Source organism: Rana temporaria, chromosome 1, assembly GCF_905171775.1.
Source record: "Rana temporaria chromosome 1, aRanTem1.1, whole genome shotgun sequence".
Classification (NCBI taxonomy): domain Eukaryota; kingdom Metazoa; phylum Chordata; class Amphibia; order Anura; family Ranidae; genus Rana; species Rana temporaria.
In genome coordinates, this window is record NC_053489.1 from 580,809,897 (window position 1) to 580,832,323 (window position 22,427).

General features: G+C 45.1%; 1 protein-coding gene across 3 annotated transcripts in view; it reads left to right on the forward strand.

The window, feature by feature from the left end:
* TEC (tec protein tyrosine kinase) overlaps positions 1-21,754 on the forward strand; it is a 151,242-nt gene extending 129,488 nt beyond the window's left edge. For all 3 annotated transcript variants that reach the window (XM_040334963.1, XM_040334962.1, XM_040334964.1), the window contains exons 15-18: positions 2,027-2,091; positions 8,073-8,191; positions 15,234-15,391; positions 21,276-21,754. In XM_040334963.1, the coding sequence (XP_040190897.1) occupies positions 2,027-2,091; positions 8,073-8,191; positions 15,234-15,391; positions 21,276-21,347 (414 nt within the window). In that variant the 3' untranslated portion in view covers positions 21,348-21,754. The remainder of the gene's footprint in view (positions 1-2,026; positions 2,092-8,072; positions 8,192-15,233; positions 15,392-21,275) is intronic.
* Positions 21,755-22,427: the final 673 nt, after the last annotated feature.

Here is a 22,427-nt window from a genome sequence, read left to right on the forward strand (position 1 = left end):
GAGGAAATGCTCAGCATATAAACTCACTGAAAACTGAGCATGTGCAGAGCTGCCAACATTGCTCTACAACAGGGGTGTCCAACCTCTGAGGCCTCGTACACCCGACCGAACATGTCTGCTGAAACTGGTCCGCGGACCAGTTTCCGCGGACATGTTCGGTCATGTGTACGGCCGACCGGACAATTTTCCGGCGGATCGGACAGGTTTCCAGCAGACAAATGTTTCTTAGCATGCTAAGAAACATGTCCGCTGGAAGCCCGTCCGTCGGACATGTTCGGTCGTCTATACGACTCACCGGACATGTCCGCTCGGCCGAAAGCCCTCGCATGCGTCGAAGTGATTTGACGCATGCGTGGAAGCATTGACCTTTCAGGGTCGCGCACGTCGCCACGTCATCGTCGTGGCGACGGCGCGGCCACGTCACCGCGTTCGCTGTCCGCGGGAAATTTGGTCTGATGGTGTGTACAGCCATCAGACCAAAATCCGGCAGCGGACATGTCCGATGAAAACGGTCCGCGGACCGTTTTCATCGGATATGTCTCGTCGTGTGTACGAGGCCTTAAAGAGCAGGGGCCACTTAAGCGGCTTGGTAACAAACCGGTCACAATAAACGGAGCAGGTGGATGGCAGCCCACTCTATAGAGCCCACTTAGCGGATCAGATTGAAGGTAGGCGTTTGTAAACGGACACAAGTCCATTTACATCTGCCTCTCCTCAGGCCCCGTACACACGACCGAGTTTCTCGGCAGAATTCAGCCAGAAACTCGATCGGAGCTGAATTCTGCCGAGAAACCCGGCCGTGTGTACACTTTCGGCCGAGGAAGCCGACGAGTTCCTCGTCGAGCCAAATAGAGAACATGTTCTCTATTTCCTCGTTGTTCAATGAGGAAAGTTGGCTCGCCGAGATCCTCGGCGGCTTCACACAGAACTCGACGAGCAAAACGATGAGTTTTGCCCATCGAGTTCCTCGGACGTGTGTACGGGGCCTCAGAGGTGAAGGGAGGGTTTGATTTGGGTCGGACTGAGCGCGTGAAGGGGATCTAAGGCTGCTTTCACACTGATGCACTGTTGTTTACCCCTGTGGCTTTGCTGCAGTCTAGCTGCACTTTGCAATAGATTTTTATTATATCCTGTAGTTGTGGTGCATTTTCAGAAAGCTCACCAAACTCGCAGGTAATAGAAGTCTATGGCTCGTGCAGGTAACCCACAAATGCACTGCTCTGCACCTGCGGATCAGTTGAAAGCAGCCCGGTAACCACTGCAGAACACATATGCCCATATATACACTGTGACTTTAGTAATAAACTTACCTTTAATAACAGTAATCTATTCTTTTCCACATCAGAGAGCTCCGCGGGCCACATGTGGCCCCCGGACCACTGGTTGGGCACTCCTGCTCTACAAAATCCCTATTGGGGACATGAACACAAGGGGGAGATAGGGAGCAGCAGGATCAATGCGTTTTTTGCAGAATACAGAAAGCAAATTTCATAGTTACTGAGTGAGTATGAACAGCATGTAATACACCATTTATTGATAGTTTTTTATGATGTGGGTTTCGTGACACTTTAAGCTAATATATCTTATCACAGTTATTAGCATACTGACAGAACTAAAGAGTCTTTTCTCTCAGCAGTCCATGCCTTAGGGTATGGTAAACACCTGAACATGCTCCAGCCACAGCATTTTGCAGAGGTAAAATCTGCAACAGGGAAACAGACAGAAATACAAATCTGATGGGTTCTAGCCTTCCTCTATTCATTTTATTTCTGCATGTTTTGCTGATGCCTTCATTTCCTGTTCTGGTGACAACAATTTTAGCAGACAGGAAGTGAGAAAAATCTCTCTAACAGAAGCCTCCTACTCTATCCAAATCAAAAATAATAAAACATGTTGGCTGAATATACAATTTAAGATTTTGTTTTTTAAGTAATTATTGTTTTTTTGTGCTTGTTTTTTTATGAATAATGTTTTTTTGTATTCTTGATGGAGTATATGTTGATGAGTTGATGTGTTGTCCTTGCAGGCTGCCAGAAACTGTTTGGTGAATGATCTTGGTGTAGTAAAAGTATCTGACTTTGGAATGACAAGGTAAGCACTTGTAAACACATTGCAACATGTGTTAGACGGTAATGTGGAAGTTGATGATGTGCAGATTGCAGTTTCCTGTTCAGAGTAATCAGAGAGCAGTGATGTGTTGCTCTGGGTTAAAGCGCATAGAATAAATGTATACTTTTTAACTACAGTAACACCATTTTTTTTTTATTGTTACATTATTGTTTATGGACTGTTGTTTTTGGATTGCCTGGTCGTTTGGTGTTGTAACCAGTAGCAACTCAACATGTACAAGGGCATTTTTATGGCTTAAACTCCAAAGTAAAAATTTTACAGTGGGGATCGAAAGTTTGGGCACCCCAGGTAAAATGTTGTATTAATGTGCATAACAAAGCCAAGGAAAGATGGAAAAATCTCCAAAAGGCATCAAATTACAGATTAGACATTCTTATAATATGTCAAAAAAAGTTAGATTTTATTTCCATCATTTACACTTTCAAAATGACAGAAAACAAAAAAATTGCGTCTGCAAAAGTTTGGGCACCCTGCAGAGTTGATATCTTGTACTGCCCCCATTGGCAAGTATCATAGCTTGTAAACACTTTTTGTAGCCAGCCAAGAGTCTTTCAATTCTTGTTTGAGGTATCTTTGCCCATTCTTCCTTACAAAAGTCTTCCAGTTCTTTGAGATTTCTGGGCTGTCTGTCACGCACTGCTCTTTTAAGGTCTATCCATAGATTTTCAATTATGTTGAGGTCAGGAGATTGTGAAGGCCATGGCAAAACCTTCAGTTTACGCCTCTTGATGTAATCCCCCGTGATTTTGAGGTGTGTTTAGGATTTAGGATTTTGGATGTTTAGAGTTAGAGGAGGTCTTGTGCTCGAATTATTGCTCTTGCTCTAACTATCGCAGCGTATGTAACCTGTGTGTATCTGGCTCTGATACTGGCTAGTGCCTCACCAGCCACTGACCTCACTGCATGTCCCTGCACTGTACACAGCACACTCCTGAACTATGCACTCTGTACATAATGCATTCCTGAACTCTGCAATCTTTACATAGTGCACCTCAGATACAATCGGCCCTTTGAGGGCAACCTTATTGCTGATACGGAAATTGAGTTTGACACCCCTGATATAGAGGGTCACTTGAGTGGGAGCCGTAAGTCTGTTGGGACAGCTGAAATCACATCCAAGATGGTGGCACCCAGCAGTAGTTTCAGAGCTTTGGGAAGTCTACACAAGAAAAGCATTTACAGGTAAATAATGTACCTGAAATATGCTAAAAGTACATAATATGTTAAAGGACGATTTGAACTGAACTGAATGGTATGATGAAAGGGTGGCTTTAAATTTGTACAGTGAGTGGTTGGCAGGATATTGAGACATACTGTATGCTCATCACCTACAAACATCATCCATCACAGTTACACAGAATACAGTGTCATCTTTTTTTGACAATATCTATTTTCCTTTAGAACGTATAACATTTTCTCAATGCATGTTAGGGTATGAAAAACAGAACTACTAAACTCTGGCAATGTGTTTGTTTTTCTGATTTCCTAATACAGGCAGTCCCGGGGTTACAAACAAGACAGGGACTGTAGGTTTGTTCTTAAGTTGAATCTGTTTGTAAGTCGGAACAGGTAAATTTTTTAAGTGTAGCTACAGCCAAAAAAAAAATTAAGCTTTTTGGATAGCATAGGGAAGGGTTATCACCTCTGTAATGTTTGTTTTGCTGTCTGTGCCCCTGTTCAGAAGATTTCACCTCACTTTCTGTCCCAATGACAAATGGATTTCGAAAATTTGGGGTTGTTAGGGAAACAAGGATTGGTGATAAAGCATCTTTTTCCCATTATAACTCTTATGCCCTTGTAAACATTGGGGGTTGTTAAATCAATGGTAAATGCGTTTTTCAGCGAGTCCACAGCATTAAGATGTTAGGTTTGAGGGCATGGCAGCCCATTTTATTTAAAAGGCAAAAATAAACAGTTCACACACACAGGATTCCCACGCAGGGGTTCTTCTCCAGTAATGTTCATAGAAAGAAAAATACCAAGCCTCCTGGCTCTCAGGCTCACTCAGCCTTGCAGTACCTGCTATACCTGGCCCACTCCTGGCCTCAACAGGATTCTCCAGCTTACTGTCTCCCAGACTTCCGGACTTCCTCCAGCCCCCTTGGACTCGCTAGCCACCTCAGGTCTACCAGCCTTCCCAGTCCATCAGGCACGAAGTCCCCCCACACCAGGGATGTAGTCTTCCAGGGCAGACAGCTTTCCACACACAGTGTGTTGAACCAGCAGCCAGCTGCACACACTCCACCTTCCTTTCCACCTGCTCTCACCAGTCCCTCATTATATTGGTTGTTCACAAGACCTGGACACAGGGTTGGAGATCCCATCCCGCCCAAGTCTCTGCAGGATCTCCAAAATACACAGCCCCATCCGAACTTAGAAAAACCCGGAGAAAGCTGCCAAAACTGTTCTCTCCGTTTTAAAACTATGCTGTGTAGTTCTGCAGTCCGCTGACATGCAGACTCTGTGTCCATTTTTGCTCCCTTTGTATAGTGACCGGGACTCTCACTATTACACCCTGTACACACAAGCAGTTTTCCCTTTGGGAAAAAAATTATGGTTTTCCCGACGGAATTCCTCCCAGGCCTGCCTTGCATACAAACTGTCACACAAATGTCTGGTAAACTATTGACTGCCTAGATTGTGGTGACGTAAAAGACTACGACGAGCCGCCAAAATGAAGTTCTATGCTTCCGAGCATGTGTCGAATTGTTTCCGAGCATGTGTGTTTTTTTTCCCGTCGGAAAAGCATACAGCCATGGCCAAAAGTTTTGAGAATGACACAAATAGTAATTTTCACAAAGTCTGCTGCCTCAGTTTTTGAGATGGGAAATTGCATATACTCCAGAATGTTATGAAGAGTGATCAGACGAATTGCAATTAATTGCAAAGTTCCTCTTTGCCATGAAAATTAACTTAATCCTATAAAAAAAAATTCCACTGCATTTGTGAAGAAGGCTTATGGGTGCCCAAGAAAGTCCAGCAAGCGCCAGGACCGTCTCCTAAAGAGGATTCAGCTGCGGGATCAGAGTGCCACCAGTGCAGAGCTTGCAGCAAGGGCAGCAAAGAAGCCACTTCTCTCCAAAAAAAACATCAGGGACAGATTGATCTTTTGCAGAAAATATGGTGAATGGACTGCTGAGGACTGGGGCAAAGTAATATTCTCCGATGAAGCCTCTTTCCGATTGTTTGGGGCATCAGGAAAAAGGCTTGTCCGGAGAAGAAAAGGTGAGCGCTACCATCAGTCCTGTGTCATGCCAACAGTAAAGCATCCTGAGACCATTCATGTGTGGGGTTGCTTCTCATCCAAGGGAGTGGGCTCACTCACAATTTTGCCCAAAAACACAGCCATGAATGAAGAATGGTACCAAAACACCCTCCAACAGCAACTTCTTCCAACAATCCAACAACAGTTTGGTGAAGAACAATGCATTTTCCAGCATGATGGAGCACCGTGCCATAAGGCAAATGTGATAACTAAGTGGCTCGGGGACCAAAACTTTGACATTTTGGGTCCATGGCCTGGAAACTCCCCAGATCTTAATCCCATTGAGAACTTGTGGTCAATCCTCAAGAGGCGGGTGGACAAACAAAAACCTACTAATTCTGACAAACTCCAAGAAGTGATTATGAAAGAATGGGTTGCTATCAGTCAGGAATTGGCCCAGAAGTTGATTGAGAGCATGCCCAGTCGAATTGCAGAGGTCCTGAAAAAGAAGGGCCAACACTGCAAATACTGACTCTTTGCATACATGTCATGTAATTGTTGATAAAAGCTTTTGAAACGTATAAAGTACGTGTAATTATATTTCACTACATCACAGAAACAACTCAAACAAAGATCTAAAAGCAGTTTATCAGCAAACTTTGTGAAAACTAATATTTGTGTCATTCTCAAAACTTTTGGCCACAACTGTACAGATGAACGGTTTTCCTGCTAGGATTTTTTCCTGACGGGGAAAAAAGAGATCCTGCTCTCTTTTTCCGGCAGTTTTCCTGTGGGAAAAAGTCCGATTGAGCATACACACGGTCGGGATTCCCGACGAAAAGCTCTCATCGCAGTTTTTCCGACAGGAAAACCGGTCGTGTGTGCAAGGCATTATAGGAGTGAATTGCCCTTCCTAGGGGTAGATTTCCTCTCACTTCCTGTTGTCTCCCACCATTTGTAAGTAGGAGTCGTTTGTAAGTAGGTTGTTTGTAAGTAGGGGACCGCCTGTAGAGTTGCAAGAACTCAGCAGTAGCATGGTATTTTGTCAAGAAACAAAAATGCATATTGTCACTGACAAGGGAGCCTGATTGTAAATTTCTATTAAGACCTTTGGACAGAAATGTAAAGGTGATGCAAACAGGGGTGTATTTCCTACGAATTTCATGGTTTGATGAAACTTTTAAAAGAATGTTACAACAGTTTTTTTTTTTACTAGGTGCTTTGTGTATAGTACTAGTGATAAGAGCCTCCTTGAGTCTAGTTTTAATTTTAATTGGATTGCATTTTAATTGCATTTTTATAGGTAAGCAATAACGAATCATTCAGAGATAAATATATATATGTATATATATATATATATATATATATATATATATATATATATCTATAGATAGATAGATAGATATATAGATATCTATATAGATATCTATATCTATATAGATACCGTATATACTCGAGTATAAACTGAGTTTTTCAGCCCTTTTTTTGGGCTGAAAATGACCCACTCGGCTTATATTCGAGTCAGTGTACCTGAGTCCGTAAAATGCATATTCAGATGGCGGCCGTGCAGTGTTAAAAAGTCGTGCTCCTCCTTGCCCTGTTCCGTGATAGGCGGAACACTCAGTTTCCCAGCAGACACTGTGTTCAGTGTTCCGCCTATCACGGACGCCCTCTCAAGACAAGAGGACGAGAGGGCGTCCATGATAGGCGGAACATTGAACACAGTGTCTGCCTATCACGGAACAGGACAAGGAAGAGCGTGACTTTTTAACACTGCAAGGCCGCCGTCTGAATATGCATGTCATGGACTCAGGTACACAGATCGGCAAAGTGATTCTGCAATGGGCATGGTGAGGTCAGGCTGCAATGGGCACAGTGAGGTCAGGCTGCAATGAGCACAGTGAGGCATGCAAATGGGCACACTGAGGCTGCAAATGGGCACAGTGAAGCTGCAAATGGGCATTGTTGACCCTCATTTTCACTTACAGTAGCTGTTTCATTCTTACCCTAGGCTGAGGCCTCGTACACATGGCCGAGAAACTCGACGGGCAAAACACATCATTTTGCTCGTCGAGTTCCTTGTGAAGCCGCCGAGGATCTCGGCGAGCCAAATTTTCCCATTGCCGTCGGGGAAAACAAAGGCATGCTTTCTTTTTGGCCCGACGAGATCCTCGGCGCTTTCCTCGTTGGAAAGTGTACACACTACCGGTTTCCTTAGCAAAAAAAAAAAAAAACAGCAAGCTTCTTGCTGGTTTTTGCAGAGAAACTCGGCCGTGTGTACGAGGCCTTATACTCGAGTCAATACATTTTCCCATTTTTTTTGTGGTAAAAGTAGGTGCTTAGGCTTATACTCGGGTTGGCTCAACTTGAGTATATACGGTATATATATATATATATATATATATATATATATATATATATATATATATAATGCCCAGCAGTCTAAATTCAGTTTAGTATGCACCAGTGGATCTGTAGTTATTTGCAATGTAGAGATCTGATGTCAGAAATGTAATGTAACTTGGCCTGTCAAATCTTTGATAATTATATAACTTCCTACTGTTCTTTATTAAAATACAGAATGTTTATTTGCATATACAGTACACAACACACCTACATGCTGCAGATTTTTGTATTCTATTGCATGGTAGATTGCTCTCTGTGTTGTAGATTACTGATTATTCATATTTTCTTCAGGCTTTGCTAGAATAACATGTTTGTTTCCTGACATAATTAGGTACGTCCTTGATAACCAATACACAAGTTCTTGTGGCGCCAAATTTCCTGTGAAGTGGTCACCACCTGAGGTCTTTAACTACAGCAAGTTCAGCAGTAAATCTGATGTCTGGTCCTTTGGTAAGATAACTGTAGCAATATATTGAACCAAATACACAATTTTTTTACTCTGGTGGAATCTCCTGGCTGCCTTGTATGAGAATGCAGAGCAGGACATACCGTGTTTCCCCGAAAATAAGACCTACCCCGAAAATAAGACCTAGCGTTATTTTCTGGTACAATATTTTTTATTAAAGTATTTTAGACAAATCGACAAATTCCCACGCAGGGGATGCAAAAACAAAGGTATACATAAAGCACATAATAGAAAACATACTATTAAAGAAACTAATCACAAGTTACCACCGTCACCCCAGCCGGGGCCGGGGGGCAGTGCGATATGCCTGAGCCAAAAGGCCCAGGGGCCAAGGCAGATAAAAGGGAGAGGGAACGGAGTTATCCGCAAAACGGGGGAGAAAGAAAAAAAAAAAAACAAAACAAAAGAAAAAATAAAGATAAAAAAATAAAACAGCAACAAAACAAAAAAAAAAAACAAAAAAAAAAAAACAAAACAAAAAACAAAAAAAACAAAAAACACCCCTTGCACAGTAGAGGAAAAAGGAAAGGAAGAAAAAGGTAGAACAGCGAGCAAAAGCTCAGAAAAACAGAGAGAAAGAAAGAAGCCTCAGGCTGGAAAAAAGGACAAGTTAAATTCAGAGCCCCAGACTAGACAGGTGTAAACTAGGGGATGTATAGGACCACCACGGGGCCCATACCTTGAGAAATTTAGCATGAGAGTCATGGAGGACGCTAGACATCTTTTCCTGGATCATAAGAGTCGTCAGGGTATTCTTGACCTCTGGGAATGGAACAGAAGGTTTTTTCCAGGCCCTCGCTATTGTCCGCTTGGCAGCGATAAATAAGTATGTAGCTAACTTCTGTTGGTGAGAGAAGAGGCCTGGAATTGGGCAATGGAGTAATGCATATCTAGCGTCCTTACGGAAGGGGACATGGAATAGGGAGGATAATAGGCCAAAGACCCTTGACCAGAATCTAACTAAACGGGGACAGGACCACCATATATGCAGCTCATCCCCTCGTTGACCACAACCCCGAAAGCACCCGTCAGTACACGCAGGGTTCGACTTGGCAATGCGAGCTGGGACCCAGTACCAACGTAGAAGGACCTTATAGGCCGCCTCCAAAGTGGCAGTGTTGAAGGAGCATTTTGCTATGCTGGACCAGGCCCTACTCCAGTCTGCGAGATCAATAGGGGATAGATCACGCTCCCATTTAGGCACATAAGAAAGGGTAGAAGAAGAGCTACTGGAAGCAAGTAAAGAATAAATCGTAGAAATGGTGCCGCGAGCACCCGGGCAACGCTGACAGATGCGTTCAAAGGCAGTGATATGATACGGGAAGGAGCCTAGGCGCCGAAGGGAAGTTATCCAGTGTCGCAACTGAATATAGCGGAAAAATTCGGTAGACGGAGCATCATGGGTCTCATGAATCGATGACCACAGGGGAAAGGCTCGGGTGCGAAGAAAGTGGTGAACCAATGAGAACCCATGAGCAGGCCACCAAGAAAAAACATGGGGTTGTTCTGAGCCAGGCGGGAACATAGGATTATTCAGGAGGGGAAGTAGAGGCAGGAATGGAGACATAAGTTTGCCCGAGTACCGAATCGAATCCCATAATTTCAGACTGTGAAGCATAAGCGGGCTAACAGAAGGAGGACGCAGTTTAGGGGGTAGCCATAACAAAGCCGAAATAGGAACCGGTGCACAATTGGGCACCTCCAGCAGAACCCAAAGGGGAACATCGGACGTTGCATGGAGCATAGTAAGTTGGGAAATTTGAGCCGCCCGATAATACTTTGCAACGTCTGGAACGCCCAGCCCGCCCTGCAATCTATGAGCATATAGGGTAGAACGAGAAACCCTAGGGTGTTTATATGCCCAGATAAAAGAGAGCAATCTGTTCTGGAGCGACCGTAAATAAAAAGCGGGGACCCGAACTGGGAGAGTCCGAAAAAAATAAAGAATCTTTGGGAGAATAGTCATCTTGACCGCGTGAATACGTCCAATCCAAGATAGAGTGGGGAACCGCCAAGATAGACCTAGCGTTATTTTCCAGGAGGACTGCAATATAAACCCTACCCCGAAAATAAGCCCTAGTTTAAAATGCCTGTAAAATTTTATAATCCACTCTATTACAGTAGTATATAATGTACAATGTGTGTGTTTCTGTAATATAATTGCAGGGAAGAGAGCAGAGCGGCACTATAATGAAGGTATTTGCCACCATTATATTACAGAAACACACACATTGTACATTATATGCTACTGTAATAGAGTGGATTATAGGATTTTACAAGCATTTTAACTACCGTAAGTTCTCACTGGGGATATCTGTCAGGCAGGGAGGGAGAGGGGGAGTGAAACAGTACATTACATGGTAAGACCTACCCCGAAAAATAAGCCCTATAGTGTCTTTTGTTACCAAAATTAATATAAGACCCTGGGCCATATTCTGAGTATAGTTACGATGGAGTATCTCAGGATACTCCGTCGTATCTCTCTTTTTTGGCCCGCGTATCTATGCGAGTGATTCTTAGAATCATTTTCGCATAGATACGCTTAAGATCCGACATGTGTAAGTCACTTACACTGTCGGATCTTAAATGTAATTACCCAGCCGGCTGCTAGGTGGCGTTTACGTTCAGGACTCATTTGTTTATGCAAATGAGCCTGATACGCCGATTCCCGAACGAATTTGCGTCGCGTAACCGTCGCTAACGTCGTTTGCGTAAGCGTAAGGTTACCCCTGCTATATGAGGGGTAACCTTACGCCAGTCCCACGTATGCCATGTTAAGTATGGCGTCGGGTCCGCGTCGTCTTTTCCCGTCGGGTACGTCGTTTCCCTAAGTCGTTCTTGAATACGACTTTACGTCAATGACGCACACGTCGGCGTCATTGACGTTTTACGCCGAGAACTGGGGCATGCGCACTGGGCTATTTTAAGCCCGGCACATGCGCAGTTCGTTCGAATCGGGGGCGCGCTTAATTTAAATACAAGCCGCCCCCTTGGATTTACACGGGGATACGCCGGGCCAATTACACTACGCCACCCCAAACTACGGAGCAAGTGTTTGGGGAATACAGCACTTGCTCCTGTAGGTTGGGGCGGCGTAGTGTAAATGGCTTACGCGTCGCCCGCCTATAAAGTACAAGAATATGGCCCCCTGGCTTATTTTTGGGGAAACATGGTATAAAGCCAGAATCTTCAGAAAATAATACTAGCATAGAGCTAACAATAAGTATTCAGTCTTCCCCTCCCCTTATGATAAACAGGTTTTACAACATTATTTTCAAGTTTTTTTTTTCTTTTAAACTTTTGTTGCTGTGGTTTTCACTTCAGTTTTCACCACAGATACCATATTTTTCAAATGCATGTTAAAGGTCGTAAATGTGTGCTAAACCTTTGCCTTTTGTAAATCAACCCCATGGTTTCACGCTATTCCGCCTTGCATGCTAACTTGTTTAAAGGCAATGTGTTTTTTTTGTTTTAAAAAGCTAACATGCTATACTTACCTGCTCTGTGCAGTGGTTTTGCATAGAGCAGCCCAGATCCTCCTCTTCTTGGGTCCCCCACTCGTGCTCCTGGCCCCTCCCTCCTACTGAGTGTCCCAAGCGCAAGCAGCTTGCTATGGGGGCACCCAAGCAGGCTCACGCCTGAGCTGTTGCTCTGCGTGTCTATTCACACACAGAGCTGCAGCTTGGCCCCATTCCCTCTCTTTCCTCATTGGCTCACTGGCTGTGATTGACAGCAGTGGGAGCCAATGGCTCCTGCTGCTGTCTCAACCAATGAGAAGGGAGAGTCCCGGAGAGCCAAGGCACTTGTGCACATCACTGGATCACGTTGGGACTCAGGTAAGTATTATGGGTGCAGCTATACCCAGAAGGTATTTTACCTTAATGCATAGAATGCTTTAAGGTAAAAAACGTTTGTCTTTAGAACTACTTTATTTTTTTGGATAAAGTAAGAGAGGGTTATAAACTCTATCATGTTTTTTTGCCATCTGTATCCCATTGGAGGAATTTCCTCTCACTTTCTGTTTTGGCTATGAGACAGAAACTGAAGGGAAATCTCCTCAAAGTGAAGGATTCCCGACATGTCACCGGGGTCATCAGAACAAGTGTCCCCACTGGAAGATTTCCCCCTCTATTCTTGTTCTGATGTCAACCCAATATTCAGGATTTTCTTTTACTTTCACTCTCAGTAAAAATGGTAAAGATGACACATAGGAACTGATTAAAGCGGTTGTAAACCGCATAAACATTTTTCAAACCTGCAAGGCAAAAGGCATAATCAGCTAGTATGCACCGCATACTGGCTAATTATGAAATACTTACCTCGGAACGAGGTGAAGAACACTTACCTGGTCCACGCCGAGCGAGATGTCACCTTGCTCCGTGTCTTCCGGGTATCGCCGCTCCAGCGCTGTGATTGGCTGGAGCGGCGATGACGTCACTCCCGCGTGTGCGCGCGGGAGATTTAAATTCGGCAAGGTCCGGCGGCTGCCGGTCCTTTCGCCGTGGATTCCCCCCTGCGCATGCGCCGCTGCAATCAGCGGCGCATTGCGAGGGGAATATCTCCTAAACCATGCAGGTTTATGAGATATTCTTTATACCTACAGGTAAGCCTTGTTATAGGCTTACCTGTAGGTAAAAGTGAAAAAAGTGGGGTTACAACCACTTTAACTAAAAGGCTGTGCACTCTGCATGTACAGTTGCTCCAAAGCTTTGTAAATGAGCAGAAACTCTTCCATCATCCAATCATGTGCAAGCAAAAATGCTGTTTTTTTTATTATCCTAGCACGTGATTGGATACTCTTTGCAAAGTGAAGCCTTACCTCATTTACTAAGCTCTGGAGCAACTGCACTTGCAGAGGGCAAATGTATTTGCCTTTAGTAAATCAACCCCATAGAGAGAGTGAATCTCCCTAACAGGGGCACAGACAGTAATAAAAACTGACTAGAGTTCTAATCCTTCTCCACTCTAAAACGAAAAAAACAAAAACATTTTGCCTTGAGGGACACTTTAAAGCCAGTAACACCAAACATTGACAATCCTACCTGCAGGGTGAGCAATGTGACAGAACTTTCATTTAATGTGAAGTGTCCCTTTTGCTGGTGCTGACTGTCATACTTGAAATCTCAAGAACTCTGCCCCCCATACGCTGCTGCCATAATCTTCCACAATGCTGTGGTGGTTAATATGAGTGCTCATCAAGAGTGCCTCTATTTATAGAAGCTGTAAAACAGCTTCCATGTTTGAAAAGCGATCTATGAATGGAGGAAGTGAATCTTTAATTCATCCATCCATCCTCCATTTATACTGTTTTTCATTGATGCAGTCTTAAAGCGGAGTTCCACCCAAAAATGGAACTTCCATTTTAAGTGTTGGTGACCCCCTGACATTAAACATTTGGCATGTCATTTTTTGATGGAAGAAGCGGGTACCCTGTTTTTAGAGGCACTCAGCTCCCACTTCCTCTCTGCAATCTTCTGGGACACGTGACAGGTCCCAGAAGATTGTCCAGCCATTCGCAACGTAGCTTGGGCATGCATAGTGCGCACAGCCGCAGCCGGGCACCCACAGTTAGAATGCCGGCACCTCAGGGAGGAGGGGGAGAGGAGCGAGGCTTTGTGAGCCCGCATTGCTGGAGCATGGGACAGGTGAGTGTCTGATTATTAAAAGTCAGCAGCTAAACTTTTTGTAGCTACTGACTTTTAAATGGGTGGAAAACCACTTTAACCATTTGAGGACCGCCGCACGACGATATACGTTGTCAAAACGGCACGGCTGGGCACAAGGGCGTACATGTACGTCTCCTTTAAGATCCCAGCCGTGGGTCGTGAGCGCGCTGCCGGCGGCGCTCGTGACCCGGTCCTCTTCTCCGTGACCGTCCCCGCGGGAACAGCAGACCATATCGCCACCGGTGTCCCACGATCGGGTCACAGAGAGGAAGAACAGGGAGAGGGAAGTGTAAACAAACCTCTCCACGTGCTTCCTAGTGAGCCTGTCATTGATCGTCTGTTCCCGGTCATACGCACAGCCACGCCCCCCACAGTAAGAATCACTCCCTTAGGGCACACTTAACCCCTACATCGCCCCCTCCTGGTTAACCCCTTTACTGCCATTGTCATTTTAATAAGTGCATTTTTATAGCACTGTTCGCTGTAAAAATGACAATGGTCCCAAAATAGTGTCAAAAGTGTCCGATGTGTCCGCCATAATGTCGCAGTCACGATAAAAATCGCTGATCGCCGCCATTACTAGAAAAAAAAATATTAATAAAAATGCAATAAAACTATATCCCTTATTTGGTAGATGTTATACATTTTGCGCAAACCAATCAATAAATGCTTATTGCGATTTTGTTTAACCAAAAATATGTAGAAGAATACGAATCAGGCTAAACGGAGGAACAAAAAAATGTTTATATCTTTTTTGGGGATATTTATTATAGCAAAACGTAAAAAATATTGAATTTGTTTCAAAATTGTCGTTATATATTTTTGTTTATAGCGCAAAAAATAAAAACCGCAAAGGTGATCAAATACCACCAAGAGAAAGCTCTATTTGTGGGAAAAAAAGGACGCCAATTTTATTTGGGAGCCACGTCACACGACTGCGCAATTGTCAGTTAAAGCGACGCAGTGCCGAATCACAAAAAGGGGCCAGGTCCTTTAGCTGCATAATGGTCCGAGGTTTAAGTGGTTAAGCACAGTTTTAATGAATGGGGGGGCACAAAAGGTGGGCATAGTCGGCACATTTGATGAACGCCTGTGACAGGTTCAGCACTTGTATTAACCCCAGCAACATGGTAGGAATACTGCTGTGATGTATGGGGGAGGGGGGGCCACAGTGGACTTTGGACTATTAATTATGGCTTTCAACTGTGACAGCAGGCACCACCACAAGAGACACTTTGCAGTAAATATAAGTACTGTCCCTTGTGCTGATTTAAAAAAATAAATCATGTTATCTAAAAAATATCTTGGTCAGACTCTGCCAGACCTAATTAGCAAATTATGTCCCTTTGTTTCTTATTAGGTGTGTTAATGTGGGAGGTGTTCACTGAGGGTAAGATGCCCTTTGAGAGCTACTCCAATGTGGACGTGGTAGATATGGTCACAAGAGGCGAAAGACTGTATAGACCCAGGTTGGCTACAAACAGAATTTACACAATAATGAAGGCCTGTTGGCATGAGGTAAGTGTACAAGTGGTATTGTGATTTTGATGTGAATTAAACATACATGTGATCTTATGCTATGGTCCTGCTCATTGGAGAACACACAAGCAATGGGAACCTCTGCAAAAATTGAGTTTTTACTTATAGAGCCAGAGAATGAAAACTGAACCCTGAATTGCTTGTGTTGCCTACATTGCCTGCCGCCGAGAATGGGTTTTTAGCACGACAGCATCGCGCTGATTCTCGGCGACAGGGTGCCGACATCTCGCACTCGCTGGAATAGTAAAAGCACATTCCAGCGAGCGCGTCATAGAAGCGACGGGGATCCGACTTGGATTCCCGCCAATTCTACACGTGGGCGGCGTTTGGTATGAATCCTGAGGGGGAACTCCCCGCCGGATTTTAAAGAAAAATCCGGCATGGGTTCCCCCCTCAGGAGCATACCGGGCCCTTAGGTCTGGTATGGGTTGTAAGGAGACCCCCCTACGCCGAAAAAAACGGCGTAGGGGGTCCCCCTACAATCCATACCAGACCCGTATCCAAAGCACGCTACCCGGCCGGTCAGGAAAGGAGTGGGGACGAGCGAGCGCCCCCCCCCCTCTTGAGCCGTACCAGGCTGCATGCCCTCAACATGGGGGGGGTCAGGTGCTCTGGGGCAGGGGGTGCACTGCGGGGTCCCCCCACCCCAGAGCACCCTGTCCCCATGTTGATAAGGACAGGGCCCCTTCCCGACAACCCTGGCCGTTGGTTGTCGGGGTATGCGGGCGGGAGGCTTATCGGAATCTGGGAGCCCCCTTTAATAAGGGGGCCCCCAGATACCGGCCCCCCTCCCTAAGTGAATGAGTATGGGGTGCATTGTACCCCTACCCATTCACCTGCAAGCAAAGTGTAAACACAAATAAACAACACAGGGTATTAAAATATTTTATTAGTCTGCTCCGGGGCCCCCCTCTCTTCTTTAGCTCTTTCACGAGGGGGGGCTTGCTTATTTGACGTCTTCGGGTGGGGGCCGCTCTTCTTCCCGCCATCTGGTTCTCTTCCGCCGCCGGGGGGGGTCGCTTTTATAAAAGCACCCCCCCCCCTGGCGGGCTTCCTCCGACGTCTTCGGCGGGGGGTGGTGTGCTTCTGTCGGCTTCTGTCTTCTTCTTCTTCTGTCTTCTTTCTTGCTTCTTCTTCTGTCGCCTTCTGCTGTCTTCGTTTCGTTTCCTTTCCTTTAGGTGTTGACACGTCGCTTCCTCCCGCTGCAATGCCGGGTGCGTCGGCTCGCACAGACTTATATAGGCCACCTACGACGTCACAGTCCCATCATGCTCCGGTACCTACCCACGTGATACCTACCCACGTGGGTAGGTACCGGAGCATGATGGGACTGTGAGGCCTATATAAGTCGGATGCAAGCCGCGCACCTGTCATTGCAGCGAGAAGAGCCGTCGGGTCAACAGCGGAAGAAGGGAGAAGAAGGGAAGTGAAGAAGAAGACGTCATAGAAGAGCAGGGCTGGCCACCTGCTAGTAACTGAGCTTAACACAAAGATAGCGGGCAGCCAGCGCTGAAGGAGAAGGCACCGGACATCGGGAGAAGAACCGGGGTGCGCCGAGTCAACAGCGGAGAGCGGCGACGATAGAAGAAGACCCCCGGAAAGCGGAGAAGACCCCCCAGGGAGCAGAAGACCCCCCAGAGAGCGAAAGAAGAACCCCCCTGCTAAAAGAGCTAAAGAAGACAAGGGAGCCTCCGGAGCAGACTAATAAATTATTTTAAAAACCCTGTGTCGTGTTTTTATTAACTTTAACAATTTGCCTCCAGGTGAATGGGTAGGGGTACGATGTACCCCATATCCATTCACTTAGGGTGGGGGGCCGGTATCTGGGGGCCACCTTATTTGAGGGGGCTCCCAGATTCCGATAAGCCCCCCCGCCCGCAGACCCCGACAACCAACGGCCAGGGTTGTCGGGAAGAAGCCCTGTCCTTATCAACATGGGGACAGGGTGCTCTGGGGTGGGGGGGCCGCAGTGCACCCCCCTGCCCCAGAGCACCCAACCCCCCCATGTTGAGGGCATGCGGCCTGGTACGGCTCAGGAGGGGGGGCGCTCGCTCGTCCCCACTCCTTTCCTGACCGGCCGGGTAGCGTGCTTTGGATACGGGTCTGGTATGGATTGTAGGGGGACCCCCTACGTCGGTTTTTCGGCGTAGGGGGGGTCTCCTTACAACCCATACCAGACCTAAGGGCCTGGTATGCTCCTGGGGGGGAACCCATGCCGGTTTTTTATTTAAAAATTGGCGTGGAGTTCTCCCTCTCAGAATGCATACCAAACGCCGGCTAGAATTGGCGGGAATCCAAGTTGGATCTCCCGTCGCTTGTATGACGGCTTTGTCTCCATCGCGGCAAGCCAGCTCGGCGCTGGCTCCCGCGATGGGGCTCGTAGGTGGTCAATTCACAAACTAATATGAAAAGAAGGAGTTCTCTACATCTGACCATAAAAATTCTGTATTGGCTAGAGCAGCCTTTTTCAACCAGGGTGCTTTCAGGGGTGCCTTGGCAAAATGCGTAAAAATTGCCCCAAGTTGCCCAAATGTTTTTAAAAAGCAGAGAGTAGATCTCAAAGCCACATGTTTTTATTGTGCAGCTTTACAGGTGTAATCACTGTGCAGACCATGTGCCAGCCCCCTAACAACAGATGATGTCATAGTTTGATAAGGAAGGTATCATCCCCCATCCCTCATCAGCATTGGGGTCATGTTAGCTTAATGAGGAGAGAAACAGAGAAAAGAAATGCTGAAATACTAGCCAGTACCAATGTGCACAGGTATATTGCTTAGTAAGAATAAATGACCTACAAGTGTGGATAACACTGACATATATAAAATATTAGTTTTGTTTTTTCCATTTTAGAATGGGTTGTTTCAGGATTGTGCATAGTTTTAAAGGGTACCTTGGCTGAAAGGTTGATCAATTCTGAATTAGAAGCATACATTTAATGTGAATGAAGCACGACTGCCAGGCTCAGCCTGGCAGTCGTGCTTCATTCACAATAAATGTATTCTCTGGTTAATTCTACCTGCAGAGAAAGAAAATCCCCTTTTAGCCTAGGTTGGCACAGTAGCGGGTCCAGGAACCTGGGAAACTGATAAGGCAGTACAACCAGTTCTGTTGTACCAGGCCCAGCCCCATCAGCTCAATAGGGGGGCATGGGCACCTTTACAGTGCATTTCTGCAAAATTTCAAAATAGGGCTTACTAAACTACACTATACATCTGCTTTTACCTTCTTAGGCGGGTGTATTATTACATTTTCTTGGGCCCCATGAGTTTAACATTTTCAAGGTGCATGTACATAATTCCACCCCATGTGTTGCTGTGCTGCTCAATTAGTTCCGACCGGCTGCTGCTGCCCACTGCCTTCCCTGGAGGAGTGATCTTAAAATGCTCTGCTCAGCTCCCGTCCTCAGGTGCTGAGACTGATGGGAGGCGGCAGGCGGCTGACAGGGAGCAGCAGGAGGACTGCATGGCTGCACTGTACACAGTGAGTGGCGAATATCTGGACAGAATCCTCACTGTGTCCTGTTATATAACACACAGCACAACAGGTTATGATCATCAGCGTTATAATAATCACACAGGCAGCACAGGTGCTCTATCATTGCTCTGTCACAGTGTGTCACATGGCTGTTCAGTGCTGATTTTGTTATGGTTGTATTGTGTTGCAGTCTGCAACAATACAGCCATAAGTTAAGAGATGTATGGGATTTTTTTTTCTCACAATCATACTTACCTAAGTGGATGGAGCATCGTTCCGATGCTGCATCTTTCCCCCACCGGCTCGAAAACTGAGAACCGATCGATCTAACACTGCTGATCATTCAGTTCTCAGGGCCCAGTGAACAAACAGCTGGTGACTGAGTCAGAGGCTCAGAGTCAGAGGCTCTCTGCTCTGCCCCCCCCCACTCACTGGAGCGCTGAGCTGTGGAGGGGCAGGAGCGGCCAGATCAGGCTCTTAGCAGCTCACTGAGAGCCTGAGCCGGGTGTCGGTCCAGGCATGTGGGCGGATCCCAACTTCATTGTCATGATCTTGCCCAAGCCTGGACTGGCTCTGTGGCATCAGCAGACAGCGAACTTCAGCCTGTTGTCTGCTGAAGATGGGTTACAGGAGGGAAAAACAAACTGCACTCCTGTAATCCATAGGAGGAGCACAGCCAAGCGAGCTTTAGCTGTACTTCTCCTTTAACAAAGTAAACACCCAACTGCTATGTGACACACTGTGACAGAGCCACGATAGAGCACCTGCTTACTGTGCTGCCTGTGTGATTAATATAATGCTGATGATCATAAGACACAGTGAGATGCTACTTTACTCTTGCGTTTGGGGGGAGGGAATAAATAAGTGAAGCAAAGCTGTGTTCTTACCGCCCCCCAACCACTCCACTTCAACCGATTCCCATCCAGCAATGTACTGGTACGTAGCTGAATTCGAAGGGGGATATCTTGTTCATCACTGCAGCAATGATCAAGATATCATTTTCTAGCCCCAGCGTTTCTGCACAAAGTTAAAGTAACCCTGGTGGCTAGGAAGCCATTAGATTACTTTTACAGCTGGCGGAAGGGGGTCCCCCCTGCCACTGCCACTTTTACCGGGCATTCCCATGTAATCAGGGAACCTGGCATTTGGTTTCTGGGACACAGTGAGAGGACTGATGTTGTCCCTCCCACTGTGTGATGTCAGAAATTGGCAAGTGGCAATAATTTTGTCACTTCTGCTTTCGGTCTCATGCAAACAAGCTGTTATCAGTTTGAACAAGCATCTGATCAAACTGATCTTGGTTTGATCAGATGTTTTGGAGCCAAAGGAGAGATTTGAGGTCTAATGCCGCGTACACATGATAATTTTTCGGCATGAAATTTTTTTTTATTTTTCAGCATGTCCAAAAAACAAAGTTTTTCCAACTTCATCATTAAAAACGACGTTGCCCACACACCATCGTTTTAAAAAAAATATGAACAAAGCGCGGTGACATACAATGGCACTCTAAAGGGGAAGTTCTATTCGCCTTTGGGCTGCTTTAGCTGATTCCTTGTTAGTAAAAGACGATTCGCGCTTTTCTGTCTGTTACAGCGTGATGAATGTGCTTACTCCATTATGAACGGTAGTTTTACCAGAACGAGCGCTCCCGTCTCATAACTTGCTTCTGAGCATGTGAGGGTTTAAAATGTCGTTTTAGCCCACACACGATCATTTTTTACAACACGAAAAACGACGTTAAAAAATGCAGCATGTTCGAATTTTTTTTTTTTTTCGTTTTTCAGAACCTGAAAAATTATGTGTAGCCCACGCACGATGATTTAAATGACGTTTTTCAAAAACGACGTTTTTTTCATGCCGAAAAATGATCGTGTGTACGCGGCATAAGAGGCTTCAGATCTCTCCATGCCCATGCTATCACATGTTTTGAGGCAAGGTCAGGGGAGAGGCCAAAGGTGAGGTTGAGGGAATGGTCAAAGAGGCCTCCATCGGGTAGGCTGTATGATGCCCCATGTTTTATAACAGCGACCCTGCCGGTAACATGTATAAACTGCATGCATTCCCTCACCTGTGCTGCTATTTTGCATTCTTCTTAATCCTACATGGCATCCCACACATCAAAAAAGCATTTTCGGGTGTGTGAAACTCCATGGTCCTTCAGCACCATGTGAACGTATTCTTTAAAAAAGGGTAAGGGACTTTTTCCCTGCACCTCCCGCAAATGCTAGCTGCACCACCCGCACAAGTGTGAACCTAGGTTTAGTATGAGATGAGTCCTTAATCTACAGATTCTGTTTCTCATTTTAAGACATTTGTAACTAGAAGATTGCTACTAACAAACTTGTTACTAAAGTGACTGATTTATGATCTCTTTGTTTCCTGTTCCTAGAAGCCAGAAGGACGCCCTAAGTTTTGTGACCTTTTGGTGGCAATCGGCCAAATACTAGAAGGAGAATTCTGAAGACTTGGAAATAGTTATACTTCACTGACTGGATTTTTTTTTATTGTTAGACAAGTTAGTAATTGGACTTCTAATTTGCTGGACATACATTTCCCTTATATGGTTCCTACATGATTTTTTTTTTTTTTTTTTTACATGTATTTTTAGAATATCTGGCACACTACGGGCTTTACCTTCTGTAGGTTTACCCAACTCACAACCCCGTTTGTTTGATGGAATTTGTCCCCTGATCTATTTTCTAGATGAACGGCTTGAATGCTATGGGAAGTTTGAAATATCTGTGAATGACGGGTAAAGAATTTCTAAAACATCATTTTTTTTAAACTGTGACGCCTTGTTGCGTATCTGTACATAACATGTATATTTATAGAAATATATTTATGATAAAAAGGTTGTTTGTATTTGTACTGGATGTTTTGCATTATTTATTTCATTTATTTTATGAAATAGACTGTGGGATTTTTTTTAAAAAGCAGAGTAAGTCCACAAATTATAATGTATTACATATGTGCATTGCACTCAACTGGCTGAAGTGAGCGGAGGGCAAAAAAGGAATGACAGTCGACTAATAAGTTGTTATAAATGGTAAATTGGCAAGTCACATGATGTACTTTTCTTCAGACGTTGAGCTTTCTCTGCTGCTTTAAGCACACAGTCCCCTTGCACCTCATCGGAGGCTACACACTGAGGGGTATGATGCATTTCTGGAAAACAATGACTAAATATAAATATATGCACCTTCTTGTTGACGGGATGGAGTATGGTTATATCTTCAGAGTCAGAAGCTGACTTTCTACTAGCATTCTACTGACCTATGGCACTTTCACATTTGGCTTAAAGTGGAAGTAAACCCATCAATTTAACCTTTTCAAAAAACAGTTACAATCTGTCACGTTTCGGGAATGTAACTGTCACATTGGTTGTGCTCTCAACCAAACTATGAAATCATCCAATGGCTGGAGTCATAACTGATCACATGTGCATCATCATGGCAGTTGGAGATTAAACGGAGGCCAAGATGTCAGCTTCCTTGGCTGAAAATGATAGGAGGGTTAACTTCTACTTTAAATTTGTATTAAA